Here is a 27,651-nt window from a genome sequence, read left to right as displayed (position 1 = left end):
GCAAAAACTATTTTTACAATAAAAAGCGTATTTTAGCGTGCGACAGCTACCAAACATAAAAACCCGCCATATATAGTAAATCAAACCCCCCTTTATCACCTTAGTTAGGGAAAAATAATACAATTAAAAAAAATGTATTTATTTCTGTAATGTTACGTGAGATATTACTGTAAGATATGATGTTCTGGAACACTCTAGAATCTTCCCTTCCTCCACACACAGATGAAAATTGGCCTGTCACAGCTAAGTGAAAGGAGTGTTAATTAAGCTGGAGAGGAGAGCATTTCTTTGTTTGAGACATGTGGCTGAACAAAACTATGAGAGATATTAAACTAAGCTAGCACGGGCTCCGGTCGCGGCAGAAAAATTATACAGACATTTCTGTGATCTGCGCAGACCCAGCTCCGCTACAGTGGATCTTGCAAAGTTCTAAAACCTCCCGAAACTGAGATATGGATTATTCCCAAATGGAGTGTCCATATCATGGCATGCTTGGTGTTGTTTTACTGGATTCGATAAACTGAGAAAAATGAGACCATGAGCGAGTTTATACGAGCTTCCCTCGTTAAGATATAGTTATTATAAGTTTTACAGTTGAATTGCAACTTGCAGAAAGGGGGGCTGAACTTCTCCAGACTGCCCCTTTCGTGATGTAACCGACCCTAGGCTATAAGATATCCCTGCCTTAAAATTCTTCAGTTAAGCTGGAGTTTTCATGCTGCAAAGACCTGCAGATGTCTGGGGATGTGTGGCTGGCTGGCTGCCCCTCCCCCTAGCACATTGTTTGCCTAATACCAACTAAGCACATGTAAGTGTACTTTCTGCTATCATCCCTGTTATTTTATATTTGCCTTGTACATATTTAATGTCTAACCTTTGTAACAACTTTTTATCTATGTAATTACTGCCCTCTTTGGGGAATAAATCATAAAATTATCAGTCTGTCTTCAAGCTCTAAGAAACGAACTATGTGCTTTTTTAGATAATCGCTACTTTGTAAGTTTATAAGCCACTCCTGTGTCAGGAATAGATAGTGAGAATACCGTATATACCACTCAGGGAACACTTACCTTTCAGAGATAATTTCCATATTCATACTAAATAATGGCACAGATCTCCCAGACATTATGATTGCACATATCCCTAGTCTTTATAACGATATTGCACTCATTCCCTGACAGACCGCAGCATGGCCATTAGTTAGAAGCTGCTAATGATCTTTGAAGCAGGTAAGTTTTCCCTGAGTGGTACATATTGGGCCGTCTGAAGACTGAGTTTAGTCTAGGACAATTTGTCTGCACTACTAATTAACAGCAGTTACATTACCAAACTAGGGCAGTCCCTATAGGAGAAAAACACAAGAATTATACTGTATTGTCACATACCATCTATTCCTGACACTGGAGTGGCTTATATACTTACACAGTATATAGTTTGAGGTCTGGGATCTGCCAATATGTGGCTAGTTTTCTGACTGTTTCGGATAACATGATACATGATTTTAGCTTTTTTGTCTAGTCTCGCTTGAATATAGGTTAATATTAAATAGTCTCCTGATGAGTCGCCTTTGGTGAGGATGATGAAACCCATAGAAATGAGAGGCTTGGAGAGCGAGTGTGTATACTTCACCTCACCCTATGTATTCAACTGTGGGGTATATGTTTTTTCTATTAGTCACCTATTAACTAATCTTCAGGGGGTGAATTATGGATATAGTTTTACATTTGGAATTAATAAAGTTTAGTTTTATCCTTTTGTCAGCAAACATGAGGAATGACAAGAGACAACGCATTTAAGAAGATTCAACTTTGGTTAAAACTATTCCAACATTATGAATATAAAAAAGGCTTCTCCCCTGTGTGACATCTCTGATGTTTATTAACAGTTGATTTCCAAGTAAAATATTTCCCACATTAAGAAAATGAAAAAGGCTTCTCCTCTATGTGACTGCTCTGATGTCTAACAAGAATAGCTTTCCGGTTAAAACATTTCTCACATTCTGAACAGGAAAAAGGCTTCTCCCCTGTGTGGGTTCTTTGATGGCGATCAAGATCTATTTTCCATTTAAAACATTTCCCACATTCTGAACATGAATATGGCTTCTCTGCTGTGTGAATTATCTCATGTGTAACAAGACTTGAATTCTGAGTAAAACATTTCCCACATTCTAAACATCAAACAGGCTTCTCTCCTGTGTGAGTTCTTTGGTGCCTAACAAGATTCCCTTTCTGGTTAAAACATTTCCCACAATCTGAACATGAAAAAGGCTTCTCTCCTGTGTGAGTTCTTTGGTGCTTAACAAGATTGACTTTCAGTCTAAAATATTTTCCACATTCTGAACATGAAAAAGGCTTCTCTCCTGTGTGAGTTCTTTGGTGCATAACAAGATTGACTTTCAGTCTAAAATATTTTCCACATTCTGAACAGGAAAAAGGCTTCTCCCCTGTGTGAGTTCTCTGATGAGTAACAAGCAGTGATTTATGTGCAAAACATTTCCCACATTCTGAACATGAAAAAGGCTTCTCCCCTCTGTGAGTTCTCTGGTGATCAATCAAATGTGATTTCTGGATAAAACATTTCCAACAATCTGAACAGGAAAAAGGCTTCTCTCCTGTGTGAGTTCTATGATGATCAACCAAATATGATTTCCGGTTAAAACATTTCCCACATTCTGAACAGGAAAAAGACTTCTCCCCTGTGTGAGTTCTCTGGTGACTAACAAGATGACATTTCTGGTTGAAAGTTTTCCCACATTCTGAACACGGAAAAGGTTTCTCCCCTGTATGAGTTCTTTGGTGATTAACCAATTGTGAATTCCGGTTAAAACATTTCCCACATTCTGAACAGGAAAAAGGCTTCTCTCCTGTGTGGAGTCTCTGGTGCTTAACACAATATGATTTATTGTTAAAACATTTCCCACATTCTGAACAGGAAAAAGGCTTCTCCCCCGTGTGAGTTCTATGGTGATTAACCAAATCTGATTTCTGGTTAAAACATTTCCCACATTCTGAACAGGAAAAAGGCTTCTCCCCCGTGTGAATGCTCTGATGTCTAACAAGAATCGCTTTCTTGCTAAAACATTTCCCACATTCTGAACAAGAAAATGACTTCTTTCCTTTAGGAGCAGTTTGTTTTTTAATGCCTCTTTTGTGACTTTGATTTTCCTTAGTAGTCAGTAATGAATCAGAAGATGGGACCTGTTTCATAGGATCAGATGACAGATCTTTGCTGTGAATGGATGATGATATATCTGGAGTAATAGCAATCACTTCAGTTCTATCTTGTAGGATCTCAAGATTATCAGATTTAAAAATTGAAGATGTCAGCTGTCCTTCTGATCTCCTGGAACAGTTATCTGCTAAAAACAATTTTTTTTAATATTTTTGAACATTTCTACTTAAACTGTCCATAAAAATGGCAAGCTATGTAAAAAACTTTAATTATTTACCAAGACAATGACAGTTCACAGTCTAATAGAAAACCTTGTTGGATGAGCCAGTAGTGTGCGGTGTTCAACTGTTTGTTCATTCTGCATCCGAAATATCAAATATAAAGAAGCCAATCAATTTTATGTAGGCGAAAATAATACCAATTCTCATCTCACAAAAACAAGTCCCCACTCAGGTCCATCATTTGTCAATGGAAAAACAGATAAGGCAGGTTAGGGTTAGTGCTATAGTTAGGGTTACTGTTAGGCTAAAGTTAGGGTTAGGCTAAAGAATTAGGCTTTTCGCAATTGTCTCCTCAATGATTTGGTCATGTCAGAGTTTTCTATTTCCAGAAAAAAAAATAAAAAAAAAATAAAATGGCCCGTCAGTAGTATAGTGCAGAGGAGGCTTAGGCACTTATGTTCTCACAGTGAAGAGAGTGCAGTGTCAGATGGCGATGTGCATTTTGAGGGCTTTAGTAGCAGCGACAGTGATAGCTCAGAAATGAGCAGTGATTCTGGTCCATCCTCACACACAAGGACCAGTACAACAAAAAGGAGAAATAGCGCTTCTGGAGAAATGTCTCCAACTCAGGGAACAATGCCCAGTACTAGCGCTGTCCCTAGTGCTCGTGAATTGGCGCACACCAATGTCCAAGGGGCTTTGCCTCTTTATGTAGCATTTCCCAGATGGGAGGCTTCGGATTCGGCTACTCCATTCATCCTTAATTTTAATGCCATTCCTGGTATAAATGTGGAGGTGGAACATTTTGGACCAATTATTTTTTTTAATTTGTTTCTGACAGATAGCTTGCTAGAGGATATTGTCCTACAAATTTATATGCGTCCCAATTCATCAGCCAGAATCCACGATCCTATTATGCTAGGTCAAATTTATGGACACCAACTAATGTCATAGAAATGAAAACATTTTTAGGACTTACATTCGCTATGGGGCTTGTTAAAAAACGAACATTCAGTCTTATTAGTCCAACCGCCCTGTTCAAGACACCCCTATGCTTTCTGCCATTCTTCCTAGGACCCGTTAAGAAAGCTTTTCGCATATATGAGAGGAAAGATAGCCAACTAAACCCACAAGGATGTCCTACTTATCTGGGGACATCTGGAAAAATCATTTGGGAGCTGATAACTCCATTTTGACAATAAGGCTACAATCTGTATGTTGACAACTACTACACCAGCATACCCCTATTTAAAAATCTTATTGAACATAACGTAGGGGCTTGTGGGACCATTCGCAAAAACCGTCAGGGGTTTCCACAATCAGTAGTCAAAAAAATTTCCGAAAGGGGCAGTCAGGGGTTTTACACAATAGAGAGCTGCTTGCCCTTAAGTATAAGGATAAAAAAGCTATTTTTATCCTGAGCTCGATCCACACAGATGCCACAAGGGCCACTGCAGACCAACAGGGATCCACTACTCCAAAACCTGGGTCTGTCATTGACTACAACAAATATATGGGGGTGTGGACCTTGCAGATCAGGTTCTACAGCCATACCAGGTATCAAGAAAATCATATGTCTGGTATAAAAAGTTAGTCATGTATTTGTTTCAGGTGGCCACATATAATTCTTTTGCGTTACACAAAAAAGCCAGAAATGCAGATACTTTCCTTGATTATCAGGAAAAGGTCACTGAAAATCTTGTTTTTGAAAATTTTGTCCCCGCCAATCCTTTAGAATGTGAAGATGTCAGAAGACTCACTGAGCGACATTTTATTGCACTCATCCCAGTAACTGAAACAAGAAAGAACCCCCAGAGAAGATGTCGTGTATGTTCCTAGAGAAGAATGAGGCATGATCCCCGCTATTATTACCCACAATGCCCATCACTGCCAGCCTTATGCCTCCATGACGGCTTTACACTCTTCCACACAGAACCACGTTTATGAACTGTTTTGACATTCAAGCATTTGGTTTATTTAGTGACAGACACATTTGAGTAGAGCTGACTTAACAATTTCTGGGGGTAGGTGGGGGGAGGTCTCCAGAGACACAAGCTGGGAACAATATATTGGACACTACAATGACATTTTTGCAATTTTTGCTCTAAAACTTCTACTACGAGTTTCTGGAAATCTTCCATGTAGTGAAAATGGTCACTATATCCATAGATGAATTCCCAGAGGGGTGTCATTTCCAACATGGGGTCACTTTATGGGGGATTCTGTTGTTCTGGCACTTAGCGGCTCTCCAAAGTGTCACAACAGCAGAATCCCCCCTGAAGTGACCCCATTTTGGAAATGACACCCCTCTGGGAATTGGAAACGACCCCCCTCTGTGAATTCATCTATGGGTGTAGTGACCATTTACCTATCTATATATTTTCCAATGTAAAATCTGGGGTTAGAACAACATTTTAGTGGTAAAAATGTAATTATTTTTCTTCACTGCCCAATGGAATCCTCCCTGAAGTGACCCCATGTTGGAAATGACACCCCTCTGGGAATAGGAAATGACACCTCTTGCAAATTCATGTATGTACACCCATAGATTTACCTATGATGACCATCTACCTATTTTCCAATGTAAAATCTGGGGTTAGAACAACATTTTAGTGGTAAAAATATAATTATTTTTTCTTCACTGGCCAATGGTATAATTTTCTATGGAACAGCGGTGGCGTCAGTATGCTCACTGCGACACTAGAAGAATTCATTCAGGGAAGTATTTGGTAAAATGCAGTCACTTTTGGGGCTTATGCTTATCTGGCACCTCAGGGGCTCTGACAATGTGACATGTCACCCACAATCAATTCCAGCAAAATCTGCTCTCCAGTATGACGCTCCTTCCCTTCCGAGCTCTGCCATGCGCCCAAACAGTGGTTTACCCCCGCATATGGGGTGTCAGAATACTCAGGACAAATTGAACAACTTTTGCGGTCCAATTTCTCCTGTTACCCTTTGGATACAAAATGGAGGGCGAAAAGATCTTTTTTTTTTTTTAAATATGATTTTTTATTTTCACATTTCTACGTAATTAATTTCTGTGACGCACTTGGGGGTTCAAAGAGCCAACCAAACATCTAGATAAGCTCCTTGGGGGTCTAGTTTAAAAAATGGGGTCATGTGTTGGGGGTTTTCACTGTTTAGACACGTCAGGGGCTCTGACAATTTGACATGTCACCTACAAACAATTCCAGCAAAATCTGCTCTCCAATATGGCGCTTCTTCCCTTCCAAGCATTGCCATGCGCCCAAACAGTAGTATTCTCCCACATGTGGGGTATCGGCGAGCTCAGGAGAAATTGCACAACAAATCACATGGAGTAATTTCTCCTGTTACCCTTATGAAAATGCAAAATATGGGGCAAAAAATGAATTATTTGTGAAAAATGTTATTTTTTTTATTTCCACGACTCTAAGTTATAAACTTCTATGAAGCACCTGTGGATTCAAGGTGCTCAATACACATCTGCATAAGTTCCCTAAAGGGGTCTAGTCTCCAAAATGGTGTCACTTATTGGGGGTTTCCACTGTTTAGGCAGATCAGGGGCTCTCCAAACGCGACATGGCAACCGCTAATTATTACAGCATATTTTACATTCAAAAAAATCAAATGGCGTGCCTTCACTTCCGAGCCCTGCCGTGCGCCCAAACAGTAGATTTCCCCCACATATGGGGTATCGGCATGCTCAGGAGAAATTGCAAAACAAAATGTATCATCCATTTTCTTCTATTACCCTTGCGAAAGTAAAAAAAAATTAGGTCTAAAGGAAAATTTTTGTGATGGTGTGATTCCTTGAGCTTGAAGTTCACCTTTAATCCGTTTAGAAGTTTTTCTGGGCTCTTTTGTTACCATTCATATTATCCATCTCTTTGATTTGCCATGAATTTTCCTCCTGCGGCCACGTCCAGGGAGGTCGGCTACAGTCACATGGAGCTTACATTTCCGAATATTATGTGCAGCTGTAGTCACAGGAACATGAAGCTGCTTGGAGATGTCTTATAACTTTTACCTGTAACATGTTTGTCTATAATTTTCTTTCTAATCTCCTGAGACATCTCTTTCCTTCGCTTCCTCTGGTCCATGTTGAGTGTGATACACACCATGTCACCACACAGCACAGTGAGTATCTGTAGCCTCTATACAGGCCACTCACTGATTCCAGGATTGTAGACACCTGTGATGATAATTAGTGGACACACCGCGATTTATCATGTCCCTTTTGTCACATTTTCAGGGGTACCACCATTTCTGTCCAGGCCTATGTCATGAGTTTTATTTATTTTTAAGTTCTGTTTAAGCATGGCTGAAAAGCAATGTCTGACTTTCATTTGTTCATTTTCATAGATTTTTGATAGATTATTACTTTTGTCAGATTCAAGTTATTTCTGTGACTATTGTGGGTTTTTCTGTCATTAAACGAGGGGTAACAACAATTTTGACCCCGTGTGTATAGATTATAACCCTCAGTGAATTAATTTATAACATGGAATCACTTTATGGGGATTTCGATTATTCTGGTTTTCTGTCATTTAGTTATATTAGGGCTTCTGCATATGGTGTGTCCAATCTCATCTGGGATCTGTTCCTGCTGTCCAGCTGGAGTAATCTGCTCCCTACTTCAGCCAATTGGAAAGTACCACACCCTACTAAAGCGCAAAGCACATGGCCGGAATCTGCCAGATACAGCGCTGTTCTCCTCTGGTTCAGTCCTCTGTGCTCAGCTTGCGGCTTGTGTATTTGTTTCCTGCTGTGACCGTGGCCCGTTTACTGACTACTCTTGTGTCTTCTGATTCTGTATTCTGTCCTTCTGGTTCTGACCCAGCTACCTGACTATTCTTCTTACCATCTAACACCACAGAATAGCAGGTAACACCATGGTCCAAGCCTAGGGGTCCCAGTGTAAGTCCAGATTCCATGTAAGGGTGTTATAGGGCGATGAGCAAGGCAATCCTTGGGATATGGAAAGCAGAGAAGATAGGGCCAACCAGCAAAATGTCACCGGTGATGGCGGCGCCTGCGCAGTAGCATCTATAAGTAAGAGATAGAGGTTACTGGACAGGAGCCGCTGGTGACATTTTGCTGGATGTAATGTTTTTTCTAAGCCTCACAATAGCCACAATATTATAGGCATTATCACCAATAATATCAATGCTATTATATGCATTATGTAATAATGGGGGGCAGGTCAGTGAGGGATCAGCGACCTGTCATAAGCCAATACAGATGAATATGTAATCAGAGCACCACATAAAGCCCCGCCCACAGCCCCGCCCCAGAGCACGAGAATCTCATTAACTGAAAACCACAAATACAGATTACACAACAGTAAACCAGAGTTACCCTCATTTATGGTGGACCATTGGAGCTACTATGAATCCGGAGCAGAAGATTAGAGAAAATAATATTGCTCCCCATTTCAGGAGAGATTGTGCAGTAATCTGAATTCCTTAGGATCAAAAACAATGTAATTTATGACGTGGAGTGACTCCATGACACCAGGGCTGGAGCCAACACATCTCCTGCAGGCGGGAATAAATGTATATTACAGCCTTCAGCCACGCACAGCTTAGAGATCTATCATGGCACAGGTGGAATGTTTGTCCTGGAGATTATCACAATCCTCCTTGAAGTTAGTTGGTTTTAATACAAATTGAAAAGTCAGGATAAAGGGAAACTCTGCTGTTATTGGACAGAAATTCACACTTGGCCTCACTGCACATTTACTGTTGTCGCTCATAAAAGGGAAGTTTCGCCAGAAAGACTGGACCTGGTCTTGTAGGAACCATGAGACATTCAGCAGCACAGAAGGGAGATTCATCCGATAAGATCTCAGGGATCTAGGAAGCCAACAGCATCATTACCCTCCGCTTTCTCTTACAGGCCCAGCATAAGATTTTTCTTCAAGTGATTTTCTATTTTGTCAGCACATTCTACGTACGCTGTCATTTGGCTTTATAGTTTAGAAGACTCTGGTCGTTACCTGTCTAATTCTTGTCTCTTTGTCTTGAGAATAAACTTTAGGATTTCTATGCAGCCGCAGCTCCGGTCCCGAGTAGCGGCGGAAGCGCCGCATGTTGATGCGAGAGATTCGTACAAGTTTCTTGCATCACACACTGTAGTGTGATTCCGGCCTAACTTTGAGTTCAGTGTGACTCTTTAAGCACGCACTCGGCCTATATTGGTCAGGTACAAGCAATCATATAGATCTCGCTTTAAGGGATCACCCTCACACTAATCCCAGGGGGTAGGTGGATCCTCCAGATTGTAAGTTCTATAGAAAAGGGCTTTCAATGCCCAAAGTCATTTGAACAGTTTTGGGTGGAGGAGAATGTTGTGGTCTAGAGGCAAAATGGTGATCATGGTAATACGGCCGGACTACACCACCGATAAAGCAGCCACAGCCGGTGACTGAGAGGAATCTGTGACTTCTCTGCATTCAGTGGTTACTACTCACCTGGGTAGTCATATGTGGGAATCTCCTCTTTACACCACTCATCACCCCTCACATATGTCTCTGTAGTATTAATATGGGACAGATCTTCACCCTGAAACAAATATTGTAAAAGTCACAGACAGATGGAGAAGTCCCATCTATGATCAGCTCTAATCCTGCCATCTCCACCGTTCTCATTACACAAGTATAAAACATATAATACTGGTGGATAAAACAAGACTGAGCAAAAGACCTTCACAGCCGTCTACACATCATAGGGGAGATCTCCTGACACCTTCTCTCCATCTACCTGATGATCCTGAGGAGCATTGGGATCTTCTTGTTTACAGTCCTGTGGAAGAAGAGGACGGGGACATCTCTCTGGTGTTGTCCTCTTACTGGATAGATCTGGAGGAAACACATACAGGGACTGAATTCATTCTCTACATACAGATAATTATAGGCCGTGTGTATTTAGTCCTGTCTATTACCTGGAGATGTGAGGGGCTGGGGAACCTCCATTATGAAGTTCTTGTACAGATCTCTGTGTCCTTCTAAATACTCCCACTCCTCCATGGAGAAATAGACAGCGACATCCTGACACCTTATAGGAACCTGACACATACAATGATACCGTCATCCCCCCGATCCCTTCATAGTGTTACTGTATAATGTCCCAGCATTCCCAGCAGTGTCACCTCTCCAGTCAGCAGCTCAATCATCTTGTAGATGAGTTCTAGGATCTTCTGGTGATTGATGTCCTCATGGATCAGGGGGTGAGGTGGAGGCCCCGTGATTGTGCTCAGGGGTCTTCCCCATCCCTCAGACACAGGGTCCTGACAGCGATCACTAGAGGTCTTCCTCACCACTGTGTAATCCTGGTTATGGAGAGACACATTAATAAATCTCACTACAGACATTTCCAGAGTCCTCACCTCTCCAGTTCTGTCCATCTGTTATTCCCATAGATAAGAATGATGTAATGTGACGTCATCAGAATCTCTCACCTCTCCAGTGAGACGGAAGAGGATCTCTAGGGTGAGGTGTAACATCCTCTCCGCCATCTTGTCTCTGTCCATATCCATCCTTGATGGGTAAATCAGGAAAATTCTCTTCTATAGAAGATCTTCACTGAGAGGATCCGATATTGTAGAGACCTGAATGAGAAGAAGATGAGCCGATGTAACATCATAAGAATCCTGTGTAATAATACAGTTACTGGGGATAATAAGGGAAACATATGAGGAGATTTATTATCTTACAGGGTTTAGTTTTCTCCCCTGACATCTACTAATAAAACCTATATATTTAGGCCACAGACAACAAGCAGTTTCCTCCTCGGAGTCGGCAGCTGAACACGTTCCTCATAGACTCATCTTCCATAACGCTAATTCTCGTCTCATTACCGACACTGGAATCGGCATTAGCAATACTGCAGGAGATATTCATTACACGCGACATGAGAAATAACTCCTTCATGATGAGGACGACATCTTCATCTTCTACTGCGGCTCTAGAGACAGATTTGGCCAGAGTCGGTCACTGACTCCATCCCCACCGGCTGTCTATATGAAGGTTTCCCGTCTTCCCCGCACTGGAATCTTCTATCTATATGTAATATATGGGTACAACCCCAAGAACACAGTCCCAACAGAGAGGCCTAGTGGGGGAAACATCATACTTTGGGGGTGCTTTTCTGTAAAGGGGACAGGACAACTGCAACGTATTGAAGGAAGGATGGATGGGGTCATGTATCGGGAGATTTTGGCTAACAACCTCCTTCTCTCAGTAACAGCATTGAAGATGGGTGGAGGCTGGGTCTTACAACAGAACAACGACCCGAAACACAGAGACAGGGAAACTAAGGAAAGAATAACACAGGGACCGAAAGGGTTAATAGGACTCACAGGAGGAACCGGCCCAGAAAGCAGAAGATCCAGGAGCGTCTGCCACATATATGACTGCTCTGTGCACACAGGACCTGTGATGAGGTCACAGGAGGGGAGGAGTCAGGGGTCACATGATCAGGGGCCTCAGTGTGTGCAGGACTCTGCTGTGCTGGTTGTCATGGTGCTAGATGAGGGGAAGTTTCTGTGTGTGTACGAGGTGTACGGAGCGGAGCCGTGTGTGTACGAAGCGGAGCCGTGTGTGTACGAGGTGCACGGAGCGGAGCCGTGTGTGTACGAGGTGTACGGAGTGGAGCCGTGTGTGTACGAGGTGTACGGAGCGGAGCCGTGTGTGTACGAGATGTACGGAGCGGAGTCGTATGTGTACGAGGTGTATGGAGCGGAGCCGCGTGTGTACGAGGTGTACGGAGCGGAGCCGCGTTTGTGTGGACCCCTCTGTGTACCCCCAGCTCCAGTCGCAGACCCCGCATCTCACACTGTATACACCTGTATACCCCCAGCTTCGGTCACAGACCCCTCTGTGTACGCTGTATACCCCCAGCTTCAGTCTCAGACCTCTCAGTGTATGCTGTATACACCTGTATTCCCCCAGCTTCGATTGCAGACCCCTCAGTGTGCTCTTTATACACCCGTATACCCCCAGCTTCAGTCACAGACCCCGCATCTCTCACACTGTATACACCTGTATACCCCCAGCTTCGGTCACAGACCCCTCTGTGTATGCTGTATACACCTGTATACCCACAGCTTCGGTCCCAGACCCCTCTGTGTACTCTGTATACACCCGTATGCCACCAACTTCAGTCGCAGACCACTCTGTGTACACTGTATACACCCGTATACCCCCAGCTTCGGTCACAGACCCCTGTGTACACTGTATACACCCGTATACCCCCAGCTTCAGTCGCAAACCCCTGTGTATGCTGTATACATCCGTATACCGCCAGGTTTGGTCACAGACCCCTCTGTGTACGCTGTATACACCCGTATAACCCCAGCTTTGGTCGCAGACCCCTGTGTACTCTGTATACACCCATATACCCCCAGCTTCGGTCACAGACCCCGCACATCTCACACTGTAGAACTGACGCCGGACACACACGGTAAAACTGCGGTCGTCTGTCTCTCATCTCTCGCACTTATACCGATAACATAAGATGGAGTCAGACGAACCCTCCTACAAACCGTGAGAACAAAGTCATTACTACAGGACTGTGTGAGAAAGGGATTTATTCTACAAGAAACGCTGGGGCCACAAATGAGAATAACATAATGTCGTCATCTTCTCTTTCACCATAGATATTGACAGTGAGGGCGACTTCCACTTTGCCGCAATGTGGATTTTAGTGGCCATACATAAGTAGTTTACTAGCTTCTGAAAGCTTTCTGGAAGCCGGGAAGGCCTGGTTCCCAGTAAAAGGGTAGAAGGTTCCAGATCAACCGGTCCACCATACATCTGTGCTATCAGACGCTTCACCTTCTCCCAAAGCCCAGAAACCACCGTACAAGTCCACCAAATATGTCTCATGTCACCAGATATTCCACAGCCCCTAAACCAGTCTCCCGAGATTTTAGGAAAAATGCTGTGAATTTTTTCCGGTACATAATAGACTCTGTGCAATAGTTTTAAGGAGGTCTCCACAAGGGAAGTCTGGTGACTACCTTCTGATATGGTGTCACAGCTACGATACCATTCATCAATTGACTGTTCAAACCCCAGATCCTCCTCCCACTGGAACATAGTGTATACTTCAATTTTTTATCATTTTGTGGAGAATTTATAGCATAGTAGATCAATGAGATCGTTCCCCTGCCCAAAGGGTCATTTAGACATTTTTTTTCACAACTGGTTCCCCTGAGAGTAGTACCGCTCGGGAGGATCTGCTTTGCAAAGTGGGAGATCTGGTTCAATCGCATTACCTCACTAACTGGAGGGTCAAATGTTTGAACAAATTCCTGTCTGTCAAGTAAGATATTAAATGGGGAACACAAATGTTTAAGTATATGAATACCTTTCAGCTTCCACCAAGAAAAAATTTGTGGCTCAAGGCCTGGCGGGAACATGGGGTTTTGTAATATAGCTGTCAGGGGAGAAGGGCTTGATTGTAAGTTATATTTAAACCGGACTTTCCTCCAAAGAAGCAACGAGTGGACTGTAAAAGGAGCCACATTCATTAACCCCCGTGGAAGTCGGTCTATGGTCCACATTAGGCCTGATAAAGAGAATGGTTTGGAGAGAAATGATTCCAGAATAACCCATCTCGGACTATTGGGATATGAACACGCACTTATTAATGGAGCAATCTGTGCCGACTTGTAATAAAGTGTAAAATTAGGGAGGGATAAACCCCCTTCTTTTCTGTGTCGGAACATAAGTTTTTGCACAATTCTGGGTTGTTTTCCTAGCCAAAGAAACTTAGACATCGTACAGTGTAAATGAGTGAACGTTCTGGCTGGTACCATAATTGGGAGGGACCTAAATAGATATAAGAAGCGAGGCAGTGACACCATTTTTAATGCCTGTGTTCTGCCGAGCCAGGATAACTTTGAGGAAGCCCATCTATCCAGACCCCAGACCTGAATATCATTGAACATCTGTGGGATGATTTGAAGCGGGCTGTCCATGCTCGGCGACCATCAAACTGAACTGAACGGGAATTGTTTTGTAAACAGGAATGATCACAAATACCTTCATCCAGGATCCAGGAACTAATTAATAGCTACAGGAAGCGACTAGAGGCTGTTATTTTTGCAAAAGGAGGATCTACGAAATATTAATGTCACTTTTATGTTGAGGTGCCCATACTTTTGCACCTGTCAAATTTTGTTTAAATGCAGATTGCACATTTTCTGTTAGTACAATAAACCTCATTTGAATCCAGAAATATAACTGAGTCCATCAGTTATTAGATATATGAAACTGAAATAGCTGTTGCAAAAAACAAAATTGTTATAAAGAAAAAAGGTTAACATTAATAGGGGTGCCCAAACTTTAACATATGACTGTACATACATACACACTTTGAGCTTTATATATTAGATAGATATATATATATATGTTTTATTATTCTTTTTGCCTAAAATACAAAGGCCATGTGCCATCTTAGAGGTTCGGCCTTTTAGAGATCATTTCATCTTCATCTTACTACTGCTCACAATAACAGTCATTTTGACCAGGGGCGCCCACACTTTTACATGCCGCTGTCAATGCTTCGTCCCGCTGGTGCTCAATATTTAATAGGGTCTCACTATTAAACTTAATGAAAAGTTCGGTGAATTTCTTTGAGCTGTTATTACTAGAGATGAGTGAATATCGTCGGAGAAGTTGTTATTGGCTAATATCGCTTACCGAATAGCTGCATCGGGACCCCGGATCCCTGGAGCGCTCCCGATAATCAGCTGCATGTGTCGCCCTCCATGCAGGTGCTGTGACTATCACACAGCGCGACACACGCAGCTGATTATCGGGAGCGCTCCAGCACACTGAGTCCTGCACACACTGAGGCCCCTGATCATGTGACCCCTGACTCCTCCCCTCCTGTGACCTCATCACAGGTCCTGTGCACACAGAGCGGTCATATATGTGGCAGACACTCCTGGATCTTCTGCTTTCTGGGCCGGTTCCTCCTGTGAGTCCTATTAACCCTTTCGCTCCCTGTATTCTCCTTTCTGACAGGACAATATCTGAATTCGGACAGTGTGACAGGAATTTAAGCAATGTGGAAGGAAAAAATGACAATTTTACTTTTTTCCTCACAAAAATGTGACTTTAGCCCCAAAATTGGCAGCGTAACAAATCCTTATTTCCCCACTGTAGTTTGTAGACTCCATATACAGATCCCTTAAGTGTGAAAAGAGCTGAATTCCCCACTTAAGTTATTGCATTTTGGAAATTGCCCCCACTGGGAATTTATCTCCAGGTAAAGGCACAATTGTGTCTCCATGGGGGTTGTGCTCACAGCCCAACATCGTGTGACCCTCCAAAGAAATGCCACCCCGCACCATTACTGACCACTGCCAAACCGGTCATGCTGAAGGATGTTGCAGGCAGCAGATCGCTCTCCACGGCGTCTCCAGACTCTGTCACGTCTGTCACATGTGCTCAGTGTGAACCTGCTTCCATCTGTGAAGAGCACAGGGCGCCAGTGGTGAATTTGCCAATCCTGGTGTTCTGTGGCAAATGCCAAGCGTCCTGTACGGTGTTGGGCTGTGCGCACAACCCCCATCTGTGGACCTCGGGCCCTCAGACCATCCTCATGGAGTCAGTTTCTAACCGTTTGTGCAGACACATGAACATTTGTGGCCTGCTGAAGATTATTTTGCAGGTCTCTGGCAGTGTTCCTCCTGTTCCTTCTTGCACAAAGGTGGAGGTAGCGGTCCTGCTGCTGGGTTGTTGCCCTCATACGGCTCCCTCCACATCTCCTGGTGTAGTGTCCTGTCTCCTGGTCGTGCCTCCAGCCTCTGGACACTACGCTGATGGGTCGCCCTCCCAGGGCTGTGGGGTACTCGGTATCGGGCCGGTGTCATGGGGATGTGTCACAGCAGCGGTGACCCGGTCCGTGGCCCTGGGCGCCCAAGCAATGGGGAGATGTAGTTAATGGTGGAATAGTTTGTGACGCCACCCGTGGTGTTTGGTAAATATGGTGTTAGGCCAACGCTGCATACAGATCCGCTGGGACTGATGGTATGTGCAGCTTAGATGGTAAAGCTCCCCACAGGTGGAGCTGTAGTACTAGGGCAGTGTAGATGTAGCTGGCACGGGATGTAGCAGTGCCAAAAGCATAGGGAACAGACAAGACACAGCGGTTGCAGTTTCTGTACCTTTACTGAGTATATGCAGTCCAGAGTCCTGATTACAGATGGTATTTAGCAGGTTAGCCTGGAAGCAGATCATGATTCTCTCTCTGCAGAAGGGCTGTGCAGTCTCCTTCCTAGCGCTTTGTAGTGTGAAGCACTCCAGTACTTAGTTACTCTGAAATGCCTCTCTGCAGATGTTCCTAGAACTTTACTTGTATGACAGACAGCTGTAGCCTCTCTCGGGGACTACTCTCCTGAGTCCTCGCTCTCTAGTCAGTTGCTGTTGTGTCCCTAGTCTTTGGTGAGAGCAGGGCATTTACAGCCTCCTACTCCTCTGGTATCTGTGGCAGGACCGTTAGTATCCGTACCACCGTGGAGACCAGGCTCCAGTTCTGTGCGCTCTCAAGCTGAGGGAGCTCGCCTTCTGCAGCTCAGCTTCGTTCCTCCCGTCTGCACACTTCACCCTCCGCAGGCTATCTGCCCCTTCTTCCTCCTGGCCCTCAGAGGACACTCCTCTCCAGAATCCTGGTTCAGAGTTCCCCCTGCTGGCCCGGAGTGGAACTGTGTTGCATGCATTAGGTTAACTGCTGGAGAGACCCATCACTGCTTCCAAGCCTGGCATTACCCTCCCCTGGAGGAAGGCAAAGCCAGTGTGGCGACCATACTCTTGGGGGTGCCACACTGACAGACACAGCAAACCTTCTTGCCACAGCTCGCATTGATGTGCCATCCTGGATGAGCTGCACTACCTGAGCCACTTGTGTGGGTTGTAGAGTCCGTCTCATGCTACCACAAGTGTGAAAGCACAACCAGCATTCAAAAGTGACCAAAACATCAGCCAGAAGCATTGGTACTGAGATGTGGTCTGTGGTCCCCACCTGCAGAACCACTCCTTTATTGAGGGTGTGTTGATAATTGCCAATAATTTCCATCTGTTGTCTATTCCATTTGCACAACAGCATGTGAAATTGATTGTCAATCAGTGTTGCTTCCTAAGTGGACAGTTTGATTTCACAGAAGTTTGATTTACTTGGAGTTATATTCTGTTGTTTAAGTGTTCCCTTTATTTTTTTGAGCAGTGTATATAGATAGAGAGATTTTTTTTTCTTTACGTTGGAGGGTCCAATTCCAGCTATTGCTGTGGGATCTGTGATTTCTATCTACTCCACTGTGTACAGGATAATAGAGTATAATAAAGTAGTTATGGACGTGACGTAACTAACATTGTGCAGTGACTCCGCTTTCCATATAGTGATGGATATTTCTTGTTGCTGAAACTGTGATTTTTTCCACTTTAAACCTTTTTTAAACCCCTCTGATCAGTGCGATCACACAACATACAAGCCTCTGATGGCTCCGGTGATGCCCTGTACTACTGTAGTGCCGTGTATCATCACTGCCTGTCAGTGTAATACTAACGGCCCCATACACATGAGATCAGAGTTGGCTGATCGGTCATTTGGCAGATGGCTATCTCTCCCGACTCCGCCATACACACAAATATTCCAGCTTTCCTGTGGTCTGTATGAGAGAATCGCCTCCAGACTCCTCTAGAGGAGGATTATCTACTGGAAGAACAGACGGATTATCCGCTGAAATTCAGGATGCCAGATCCTTCTCTGCCCTGACATCATCTGTCGGGAGGCCCCCAAATACATTATATGGTCGGCCAAACCCCCCGAAATCAGAGCTTTCATGGAACTTTAGTCTAATGTGTATGGGGGCGTTATAAGGTAACTTATTGGACGCTGCCTCTGGCCCGGCCTAATAGACCTTCATACATTGCAGCCCAGACACCATTATTAGGCATGTAAGGCCTGTTTCACACTTCAGTTTTTTTGTGTCAGTTAAAATCTGCCAAAATGGCGGAAAGCGGATCCGTTGCTAACTGATGTGAACGGATGCCACCGGACCGTTTTTTTGATGGATCCGATGATTGAAGAATTTTAAAGGAACTGCAGCCTGGGGGGGGGGAGGAGGGGGGAGAGAAAGAAAGAGAGAGAGATTTTTTTTTTCCAGGCACCAGAACAGACTTTAGGGTTACATTTCAGGGTGAGTGAAGTTTTTCGGGCATGCGCAGTGTGAAGTGCGGATCCTTCCGCCCAAAAAAACGTTACATGCTCCGTTCGGGCATGTCGGCAGACGGCAAAATTTTGGCAGATCCGCAAAAAAACGGATCCAACGGTTGGCCGTCCGTCAAGATCCACTGGTAATGCAACTCAATGGGAAAAAAAACAGATCCGCCAAACAAAATAGCGGATCCGTTTTTTTTGCAAAACGGCGGATCTTGACTGATGGACAAAAACTGAAGTGTGAAACAGGCCTAAGTATCAGAGTATCTAGGCCGCCCCATACTATCGAGTACTTGGAGGCGGGGGGCATTCAGTCAAACTCTGTCACACCGTCTTAGATGCCATGTTTGCTTTTCAGGGTTTTTGTTGAAGCCTCCTCTGTGCCGTCCCTGCGGTGTACATCTATGTTCTGGGGCCCAAAAAGATTCATTTCTTCTTAATAAATGTTCAACATGTTAAAAATTATAAAATGTGTCTTCTGCTTTTTACATATTTTTTTCTTCTTACAAGAATTGTTGGAGCCAATTTTCTTTAGAAACATTTTAATATCGGCTTTTTCTGGAGTTTTTCTTGTAATATAGGAAAGCCTAAGGCCAGAAATAATCCCCATAAATCACTGTACATGGAGACTTTGGGATCAGATCATTTCTGTCCGTTGTGTTTGTGGAAACAAAAAATCTTTTCTAAAAGCCTCAAACTTCTGTGTGTGACTCAGAGCTGAGATCTAACGTGATAGAAGATTCCAGTGCGGGGAAGACGGGAAACCTTCATATAGACGGCCGGTGGGGATGTAGGCAGTGACCGACTCTGGCCAAATCTGTCTCTAGAGCCGCAGTAGAAGATGAAGATGTCGTCCTCATCATGAAGGAGTTATTTCTCATGTCGCGTGTAATGAATATCTCCTGCAGTATTGCTAATGCCGATTCCAGTGTCGGTAATGAGAGGAGAATTAGCGTTATGGAAGATGAGTCTATGAGGAACGTGTTCAGCTGCCGACTCCGAGGAGGAAACTGCTTGTTGTCTGTGGCCTAAATATATAGGTTTTATTAGTAGATGTCAGGGAAGAAAACTAAACCCTGTAAGAGAATAAATCTCCTCATATGTTTCCCTTATTATCTCCAGTAATTGTATTATTACACAGGATTCTTATGATGTTACATCGGATCATCTTCTTCTCATTCAGGTCTCTACAATATCGGATCCTCTCAGTGAAGATCTACATAAGAGAGTTTTCCTGATTTACCCATCAAGGATGGATATCGACAGAGACAAGATGGCGGAGAGGATGTTACACCTCACCCTAGAGATCCTCTTCCGTCTCACTGGAGAGGTGAGAGATTCTGATGACTTCACATTACATCATTCTTATCTATGGGAATAACAGATGGACAGAACTGGAGAGGTGAGGACTCTGGAAATGTCTGGAGTGAGATTTATTAATGTGTCTCTCCATAACCAGGATTACACAGTGATGAAGAAGACCTCTAGTGATCGCTGTCAGGACCCTGTGTCTGAGGGATGGGGAAGACCCCTGAGCCCAATCACGGAGCCTCCACCTCACCCCCTGATCCATGAGGACATCAATGACCAGAAGATCCTAGAACTCATCTACAAGATGATTGAGCTGCTGACTAGAGAGGTGACACTGCTGGGAATGCTGGGACATTATACAGTAACACTATGAAGGGATCAGGGGATGACGGTATCATTGTATGTGTCAGGTTCCTATAAAGTGTCAGGATGTCGCTGTCTATTTCTCCATGGAGGAGTGGGAGTATTTAGAAGGACACAGAGATCTGTACAAGAACGTCATAATGGAGGTTCCCCAGCCCCTCACATCTCCAGGTAATAGACAGGACTAAGTACACACGGCCTATAATTATCTGTATGTAGAGAATGAATTCAGTCCCTGTATGTGTTTCCTCCAGATCTATCCAGTAAGAGGACAACACCAGAGAGATGTCCCCGTCCTCTTCTTCCACAGGACTGTAACCAAGTAGATCCCAGTGCTCCTCAGGATCATCAGGTAGATGGAGAGAAGGTGTCAGGAGATCTCCCCTATGATGTGTAGATGGCTGTGAAGGTCTTGTGCTCAGTCTTGTTTTATCCACCAGTATTATATGTTTTATACTTGTGTAATGAGAACGGTGGAGATGGCAGGATTAGAGCTGATCATAGATGGGACTTCTCCATCTGTCTGTGACTTTTACAATATTTGTTTCAGGGTGAAGATATGACCCATATTAATACTACAGAGACATATGTGAGAGATGATGAGCGGTGTAAAGAGGAGATTCCCACATATGACTACCCAGGTGAGTAGTAACCACTGAATGCAGAGACGTCACAGATTCCTCTCAGTCACCGGCTGTGGCTGCTTTATCGGTGGTGTAGTCCGGCCGTATTACCATGATCACCATTTTGCCTCTAGACCACAACATTCTCCTCCACCCAAAACTGTTCAACGACTTTGGGCAATGAAAGCCCTTTTCTATAGAACTTACAACCCGGAGTATCTACCTACCCCCTGGTATTAGTGTGAAGGTGAACCTTTAAAGCGAGATCTATATAATTGCTTGTACCTGACCTAATATAGGCCGAGTGCGTGCTTAAGGAGTCACACCGAACACAGAGTTAGATGTCTACTCCTTTCTCAGCAAAGGCTTGCACAGAACTGGAGTTTATTCTCAAGACAAAGAGACAGGAAATGGGTGTCACACAATCTCCTGAGTAGCCAGTGTCAGTCTATGATAGGTCCATTTCAGCTTCACTTCCATATATGGTATCCAGTATCTCAGCTTCTGCATTCCAAGGATTCCTTACAGGGTGTTGTCTGAAGACACAGACGCCATCTTGGTACACCATATGTGAACTGACTTGTATAAGGGTTAATAATTGATTTCATCAGCCATTCTCTGCTTCACATTAGAAGACACTGACCGTTACCTGCCCAGATCTGTAACTATAAAGCCAAATGACAGCGTACGTATAATGTGCTGACAAGATAGAAAATCACTTGGAGAAAAATCTTATGCTCGGCCTGTAAGAGAAAGCGGAGGGTAATGATGCTGTTGGCTTCCTAGATCCCTGAGATCTTATCGGATGAATCTTCTCTCCCTTCTGTGCTGCTCAATGTCTCATGGTCCCTACAAGACCAGGTCCAGTCTTTCTGGCCAAACTTCCCTTTTATGATCGACAACAGTAAATGTGCAGTGAGGCCAAGTGTGAATTTCTGTCCAATAACAGCAGAGTTTCCCTTTATCCTGACTTTTCAATTTGTATTAAAACCAACTAACTTCAAGGAGGATTGTGATAATCTCCAGGACAAACATTCCACCTGTGCCATGATAGATCTCTAAGCTGTGCGTGGCTGATGGCTGTAATATACATTTATTCCCGCCTGCAGGAGATGTGTTGGCTCCAGCCCTGGTGTCATGGATTCACTCCACGTCATAAATTACATTGTTTTTGATCCTAAGGAATTCAGATTACTGCACAATCTCTCCTGAAATGGGGAGCAATATTATTTCCTCTAATCTTCTGCTCAGGATCCATAGTAGCTCCAATGGTCCACCATAAATGAGGGCAACTCTGGTTTACTGTTGTGTAATCTGTATTTGTAGTTTTCAGTTAATGAGATTCTCGTGCTCTGGGGCGGGGCTGTGGGTGGGGCTGTGGGCGGGGCTTTATGTGGTGCTCTGATTACATGTTCATCTGTATTGGCTTATGACAGGTCGCTGATCCCTCACTGACATACCCCCCATTATTACTTAATGCATATAATAGCATTGATATTATTGGTGATAATTCCTATAATATTGTGGCTATTGTGAGGCTTAGAAAAAAATTACATCCAGCAAAATGACACCAGCGGCGCCTGCACAGTATCATCTATCTCTTACTTATAGATGCTACTGCGCAGGAGCCGCCATGACTGGTGACATTTTGCTGAATGTCATTTTTTTTCTAAGCCTCACAATAACATATTGTGCCCAGCTTGTGTCTCTGGAGACCTGCCCCCACCTACCCCCGGAAATTGTTAAGTCAGCTCTACTCAAATGTGTCTGTCACTAAATAAACCAAATGCTTGAATGTGAAAACAGTTCAAAAACGTGGTTCTGTATGGAAGATTGTAAAGCCGTCATGGAGGCATAAGGCTGGCAGTGATGGGCATTGTGGGTAATAATAGCGGGGATCATGCCTCATTCCTCTCTAGGAACATACACGACATCTTCTCTGGGGGTTCTTTCTTGTTTCAGTTACTGGGATGAGTGCAATAAAATGTCGCTCAGTGAGTCTTCTGACATCTTCACATTCTAAAGGATTGGTGGGGACAAAATTTTCAAAAACAAGATTTTCAGTGACCTTTTCCTGATAATCAAGGAAAGTATCTGCATTTCTGACTTTTTTGTATAACACAAAAGAATTATATGTGGCCACCTGAAACAAATACATGACTAACTTTTTATACCAGATATATGATTTTCTTGATGCTTGGTATGGCTGTAGAACCTGATCAGCAAGGTCCACACCCCCATATATTTGTTGTAGTCAATGGCAGACAAAGGTTTTGGAGTAGTGGATCCCTGTTGGTCTGCAGTGGCCCTTGTGGCATCTGTGTGGATCGAGCTCAGGATAAAAATATCTTTATTATACTTATATTTAAGGGCAAGCAGCTCTCCATTGTGTAAAGCCCCTGACAGCCCCTTTCGGAACTTTTTGCTGACCACTGATTGTGGAAACCCCTGATGGTTTTTTCGAATGGTCCCAGAAGCCCCTAATGTTCAAAACAGACTTTTAAATAGGGGTATGCTGGTGCCGTAGTTGTCAACATACAGATTGTAGCATTTTTGTAAAAATGGAGTCATCAGCTCCCAAGCGATTTTTCCAGATGTCCCCAAATAAGTAGGGCGTGGCTTGAACAGGGCGGTTGGACCAATAGGACTGAAAGAATTGGCCGGAGCTGAGCCTCCCCTGCCCCCCCCAAGGAGGCATAGGCGGAGGCCAGCATGATGGGGGGTGGTCGGCTACCAGGGGGAGTACCCTGGAGTGGGGGAGTATATAGAGGAGGGGTGTGGGTGTCCCCTTCCTCTTTGGATCTGGTCCCCCCAAGAAGAAGTCACCTTTACCATGTCTGATGTGGAGCGGGTGTTGGAGCAGCTGCGAGCGGCGGCGCGGTCACAGCCCCCAGGCTGGCTGGCGTCACAGGTGGCCGGCATTGTTCCTGGGACGTCCAGAGAGTCTGCAGCAGCAGCGGGGAGGGAACGGCGCTACAGACAGGTGAGGCATCCCGAGCGGCTCTCACCCGATTCATCCCCCAGGGCCTGGTGACGCCGCCGGAGCCCCTTCGGGGACCCTCCAGGCCGGGCGCAGCGTTCTGTGCCTGTCGCCGCTATCCGGCCTGGGAGGAATCCGCAGGCCAGACGAGGGCCCGCGGCGATGGCTAGGCCGCGGCCTACCTCCAGGCGGGGGGCGGGCCTGTCAGGCGCCGGGCGGCAGCAAGCTCCTGCATCAGCGGGAGGCCGCGGCGGTAACCTCCTCGCCGCGCGGCCTGCCTCCCCCTCCAGCAGGGGGGTGGACATCGGGGAAGCTTCGGCCTGCAGCCTGGCAGGGCTGCCATCATCATCCCCAGGCAGTGGGTCGGATTTGGCCGGGCGCGCAAGTGAACCGGTGTCGGTGTCGATGCAGACTGAGAAAGAGAAAGAATGTCGCATACAATTGGACGATAGAGCGCATGGGGAGGTATGTTTGTTTTGAGGGTCAGTTGGGGGCTCATTTAAAGAAAGAAGTAAAGGAGTGCATTTGGAAGGACGAGTATGTGGAAATATTTTCCCTCTTGCCATTAGAGAAATTTAATTTGGATAAGGGCAAGAAGGAGGATAGCAAAAAGGAGGATGAAGAGAAGCGTAGATGGCGTCTGATCCCGCAAACGTTCGTTAATTGGCAACAGGCGTTCGCTATTTTGGCGAGCGTCATTGGAGAAAAGTCCCCTGATAATTGCTCGGCGTTATTTTGACGCCATAGGGGAGGCCTATAGGGTGTACGGGGGTCAGGCTTGTTTGCGCTATGATGAGCAATTTCGGCAGAGGAAGGCCGTCCGTCCGGCTATCCGTTGGGACCAGAAGGACATTGGGCTGTGGATGCGGGTCATAGCTCAAAATAAATTTGGTAGCTCCTTTCATGGGGGGGCTGGGAGTACCAGCAGGAGTAGCGGCAGTTCTGGCGTCTCAGGAGGGGGCGGGCAGGTTCAAACGGGAAATCATAAGTTGGGGGTGTGCTGGCAGTTCAACGACGGCCCATGTAAATTCGGGGCGAACTGCAAATTTAAACATCTTTGCTCCAACTGCAATAGCGCGTCCCATGGAGCCGCCAAGTGTTTCAAGAAAGGGAAGCCCCGAACCGGCGGTGGTAATTCCCAAGGGGGAGACTCCAGTGAGGCTGGAAAGGATGGTCCCTTATCTAAATAGATATGGGGACAGGGAGAAGTCGGCTTTGCTGTACGCGGGTTTCAAGGACGGTTTTGTTATCCCTCACCCCCCTTTTGCTATTCCGCGGGTTTTAAAAAATTTGCGTTCGGCCTTGTTACATGGTTCAGTGGTTTCAGAAAAGCTGGAAAAGGAGGTTTCGTTGGGCCGTATGGCTGGCCCCTTTGTTTCCCCCCTTTTTCGGATTTGGTTGTTTCTCCTCTAGGAGTGGTTCCGAAGAAAGAGCCGAATAAGTTTCGGCTTATCCAACATTTGTTGTACCCTCGCGGGGGTTCTGTTAACGATGGTATCGATCCGGAAAGCTGTTCGGTGGTTTACTCCTCCTTTGATGAAGCAGCGGGGTGGGTGCGAAAATGTGGTCGGGGTGCCCTTATGGCTAAAACGGACGTGGAATCCGCTTTTCGTTTGCTCCCGGTTCATCCGGATAGCATGAAGTTGTTAGGTTGCTATTGGGAAGGCATGTTTTTTGTGGACAGGTGTCTACCCATGGGATGTTCGTTGTCTTGTGCGTATTTTGAAGCCTTCAGTTCTTTTTTGGAGTGGGTCGTGCGCGATGTTTCCGGTTTTGATTCGGTCATTCATTACTTGGATGATTTTTTGTGCGTGGGCTCCGGGGATTCCGATTGTTGCGAGAGACTGTTACAGGCCATCGAGTGGGTGGCGGAGCGTTTTGGTGTTCCTCTCACGCCTGAAAAAACCGAAGGCCCCTGTACGTGTTTGCGTTTTTTGGGAATTGTCATTGATACGGTGAATTGGGAGTTCAGGCTGCCTGAGGATAAGTTGGCTGATTTGCGGGCGGAGGTGGTCTGAGCGCGCAGGGTCGAGAAGTTCTCGCTGCGTGATCTCCAGTCGTTGCTGGGAAAGCTCAATTTTGCATGTCGAGTCATGCCAATGGGGCATGTTTTTTCACGTCGTCTGGCCAGTGCGACCGCGGGTGTTCGAGCCCCTCATCATTTCATCAGGTTGTCAGCGGAACTCAGGGCCGATTTGGCGATTTGGGAGTCATTCTTGGAGGGGTACAACGGCCGTTCGTTGGTGATGAAGAGGTGGTCAGCAGTGACGCGTTGGAGTTGTTCACAGATGCGGCTGGCGGTGTTGGTTTTGGGGCTTACTTTCGGGGGCAGTGGTGTGCGTCCCGGTGGCCTAAGGGATGGATTGCGGATGGCTTGGTGCGCAATATCGCTTTGCTGGAGATCTTTCCGATTCTGGTAGCCGTCCATTTGTAGGGACGTGAGTTTCGGGATCGGCGGGTGCGTTTTAATTGCGATAACATGGGCGCTGTGTGCACGATTAATGGCCTTACTGCATCGTCTCCCCCAGTCGTTCGGGTGTTACAGCGGTTGGTTCTCCTCTGTTTGGACCTGAATGCACAAGTGACCGTGACGCATGTTCCAGGTGTTAAGAACGATATCACTGACTCTGTCGAGCCGTTGCTGGTGTGGATTTTTGGTCATTCCTTCGTTTACTGGGGAGCGTTGCGGGTGGATGTCCGGAACGAAGGCAGACAGCTCGGTTTTTCCAGGAACACGGCCTTGGTGCGTTGGTGTGGTTTTAGGGGGATGGAGTGGAGACGTGTCTTGCCGGAGATACACGAGTGCGTTCGGTTGGACCGCGCTCTGGACATCCTGGTGTTGCATGTTGGGGGGTAGTGACTTGGCGGTTCGACCTTTTCGGGAGTTGATACGGGACATCAAACAGGACTGTCTGCGCTTGTGGTTATTGTACCGAGGGGTCACTATCGTTTGGTCCGACATTGTTCCTCAGAGGTGATGGCGTTCCATGAGGTCTCTCGCTAAGGTTAATAAGGCCCGGATAAAAGTGAACAGGGCTGTGTCTTCTTTTGTTATCAGGAATGGAGGGGTGGCGGTGCGACACTTTGATTTGGAAAAAGGCGAGGGTGATTTCTGGCTGGCCGATGAGGTTCATTTGAATTCGGTTGGTTCTGACATTTCGGCTCTCGGATTCCAGGAGGGTATTGAGCGGCCCATGGCATGGCGGGTTCGGGGGGGTCTCGGGCCATTGAGGTGATCAATGGGCCCTTGTTGTGGCGGTTTCAAGAGGGGGGAGTCCTTGAAGTCGGTAAAAATTGGGTGTGGAAACTCAGTGTCTAGGGTCTCCTTGGTTAAACAGGTATCTTGGGGATGATCTGGTGAAAGGTGGGGGGGAGTTTCCGGCCGAAGTGGCGGATCCCCGAGTAGCTTAGTGGACAAGATATATCGGTGTTGGTGCTCCCGAGCCAGTGGGGTATCGGCTGGGAGCAATCATGAGGGATTTTTGTCCACAGCAATTTTTGGGGTTATTCACCAAGATCTTGGGGCTTCAAGGACTCCTTCTCAGGTTCATGTTTTTGTTAAAGTGATTTATGATTCACTGTTTGTGTTTTTGGTGTTTATAATAAAGGCTGCTGTGGCCATAACATTCCAAAAGAAATTCCGAGTCTCCGTGTTCTGTGGTGGGGATTATTGGAGGTGATGCGGGGGGAGGTTTGGTGACAGGGTGAGATTTGTTCCCACGCCTGTCTGGTGGCAACTCGACACTACCAACGTCATGCTCGTTTCTTTA

The 27,651-nt window shown here is 45.3% G+C and overlaps 1 protein-coding gene across 1 annotated transcript; it reads right to left on the bottom strand.

The window, feature by feature from the left end:
• Positions 1–1,860: 1,860 nt before the first annotated feature.
• LOC141082358 (uncharacterized) lies at positions 1,861–26,843 on the bottom strand. Its single transcript, XM_073566299.1, has 5 exons — positions 26,508–26,843; positions 10,320–10,443; positions 10,139–10,236; positions 9,850–9,940; positions 1,861–3,358 (listed from the first exon to the last, which is right to left on the bottom strand). Exons 1-5 carry the CDS (start codon positions 26,841–26,843, stop codon positions 2,175–2,177), a joined length of 1,833 nt encoding a protein of 610 aa, XP_073422400.1. The 3' UTR covers positions 1,861–2,174.
• Positions 26,844–27,651: the final 808 nt, after the last annotated feature.

This window comes from Dendrobates tinctorius, unplaced genomic scaffold (genome assembly GCF_039654945.1).
Source record: "Dendrobates tinctorius isolate UK_male_01 unplaced genomic scaffold, ASM3965494v1 ptg000017l, whole genome shotgun sequence".
Taxonomy (NCBI): domain Eukaryota; kingdom Metazoa; phylum Chordata; class Amphibia; order Anura; family Dendrobatidae; genus Dendrobates; species Dendrobates tinctorius.
This window is presented reverse-complemented; position numbering and strand designations above follow the sequence as displayed.

Bases quoted from the DNA above. Each gene is read 5' to 3' on its own strand.
- LOC141082358 (XM_073566299.1), bottom strand. From the start codon at position 26,843: ATGTCGGACCAAACGATAGTGACCCCTCGGTACAATAACCACAAGCGC. The intron at 10,444-26,507 runs GTCAGTGATATC...TGTATGTGTCAG, and splicing joins ACCAGCAACGGCTCGACAGA to GTTCCTATAAGGTGTCAGGA. The intron at 3,359-9,849 runs GTGAGTAGTAAC...AATTGTTTTTAG, and splicing joins TCCCACATATGACTACCCAG to CAGATAACTGTTCCAGGAGA.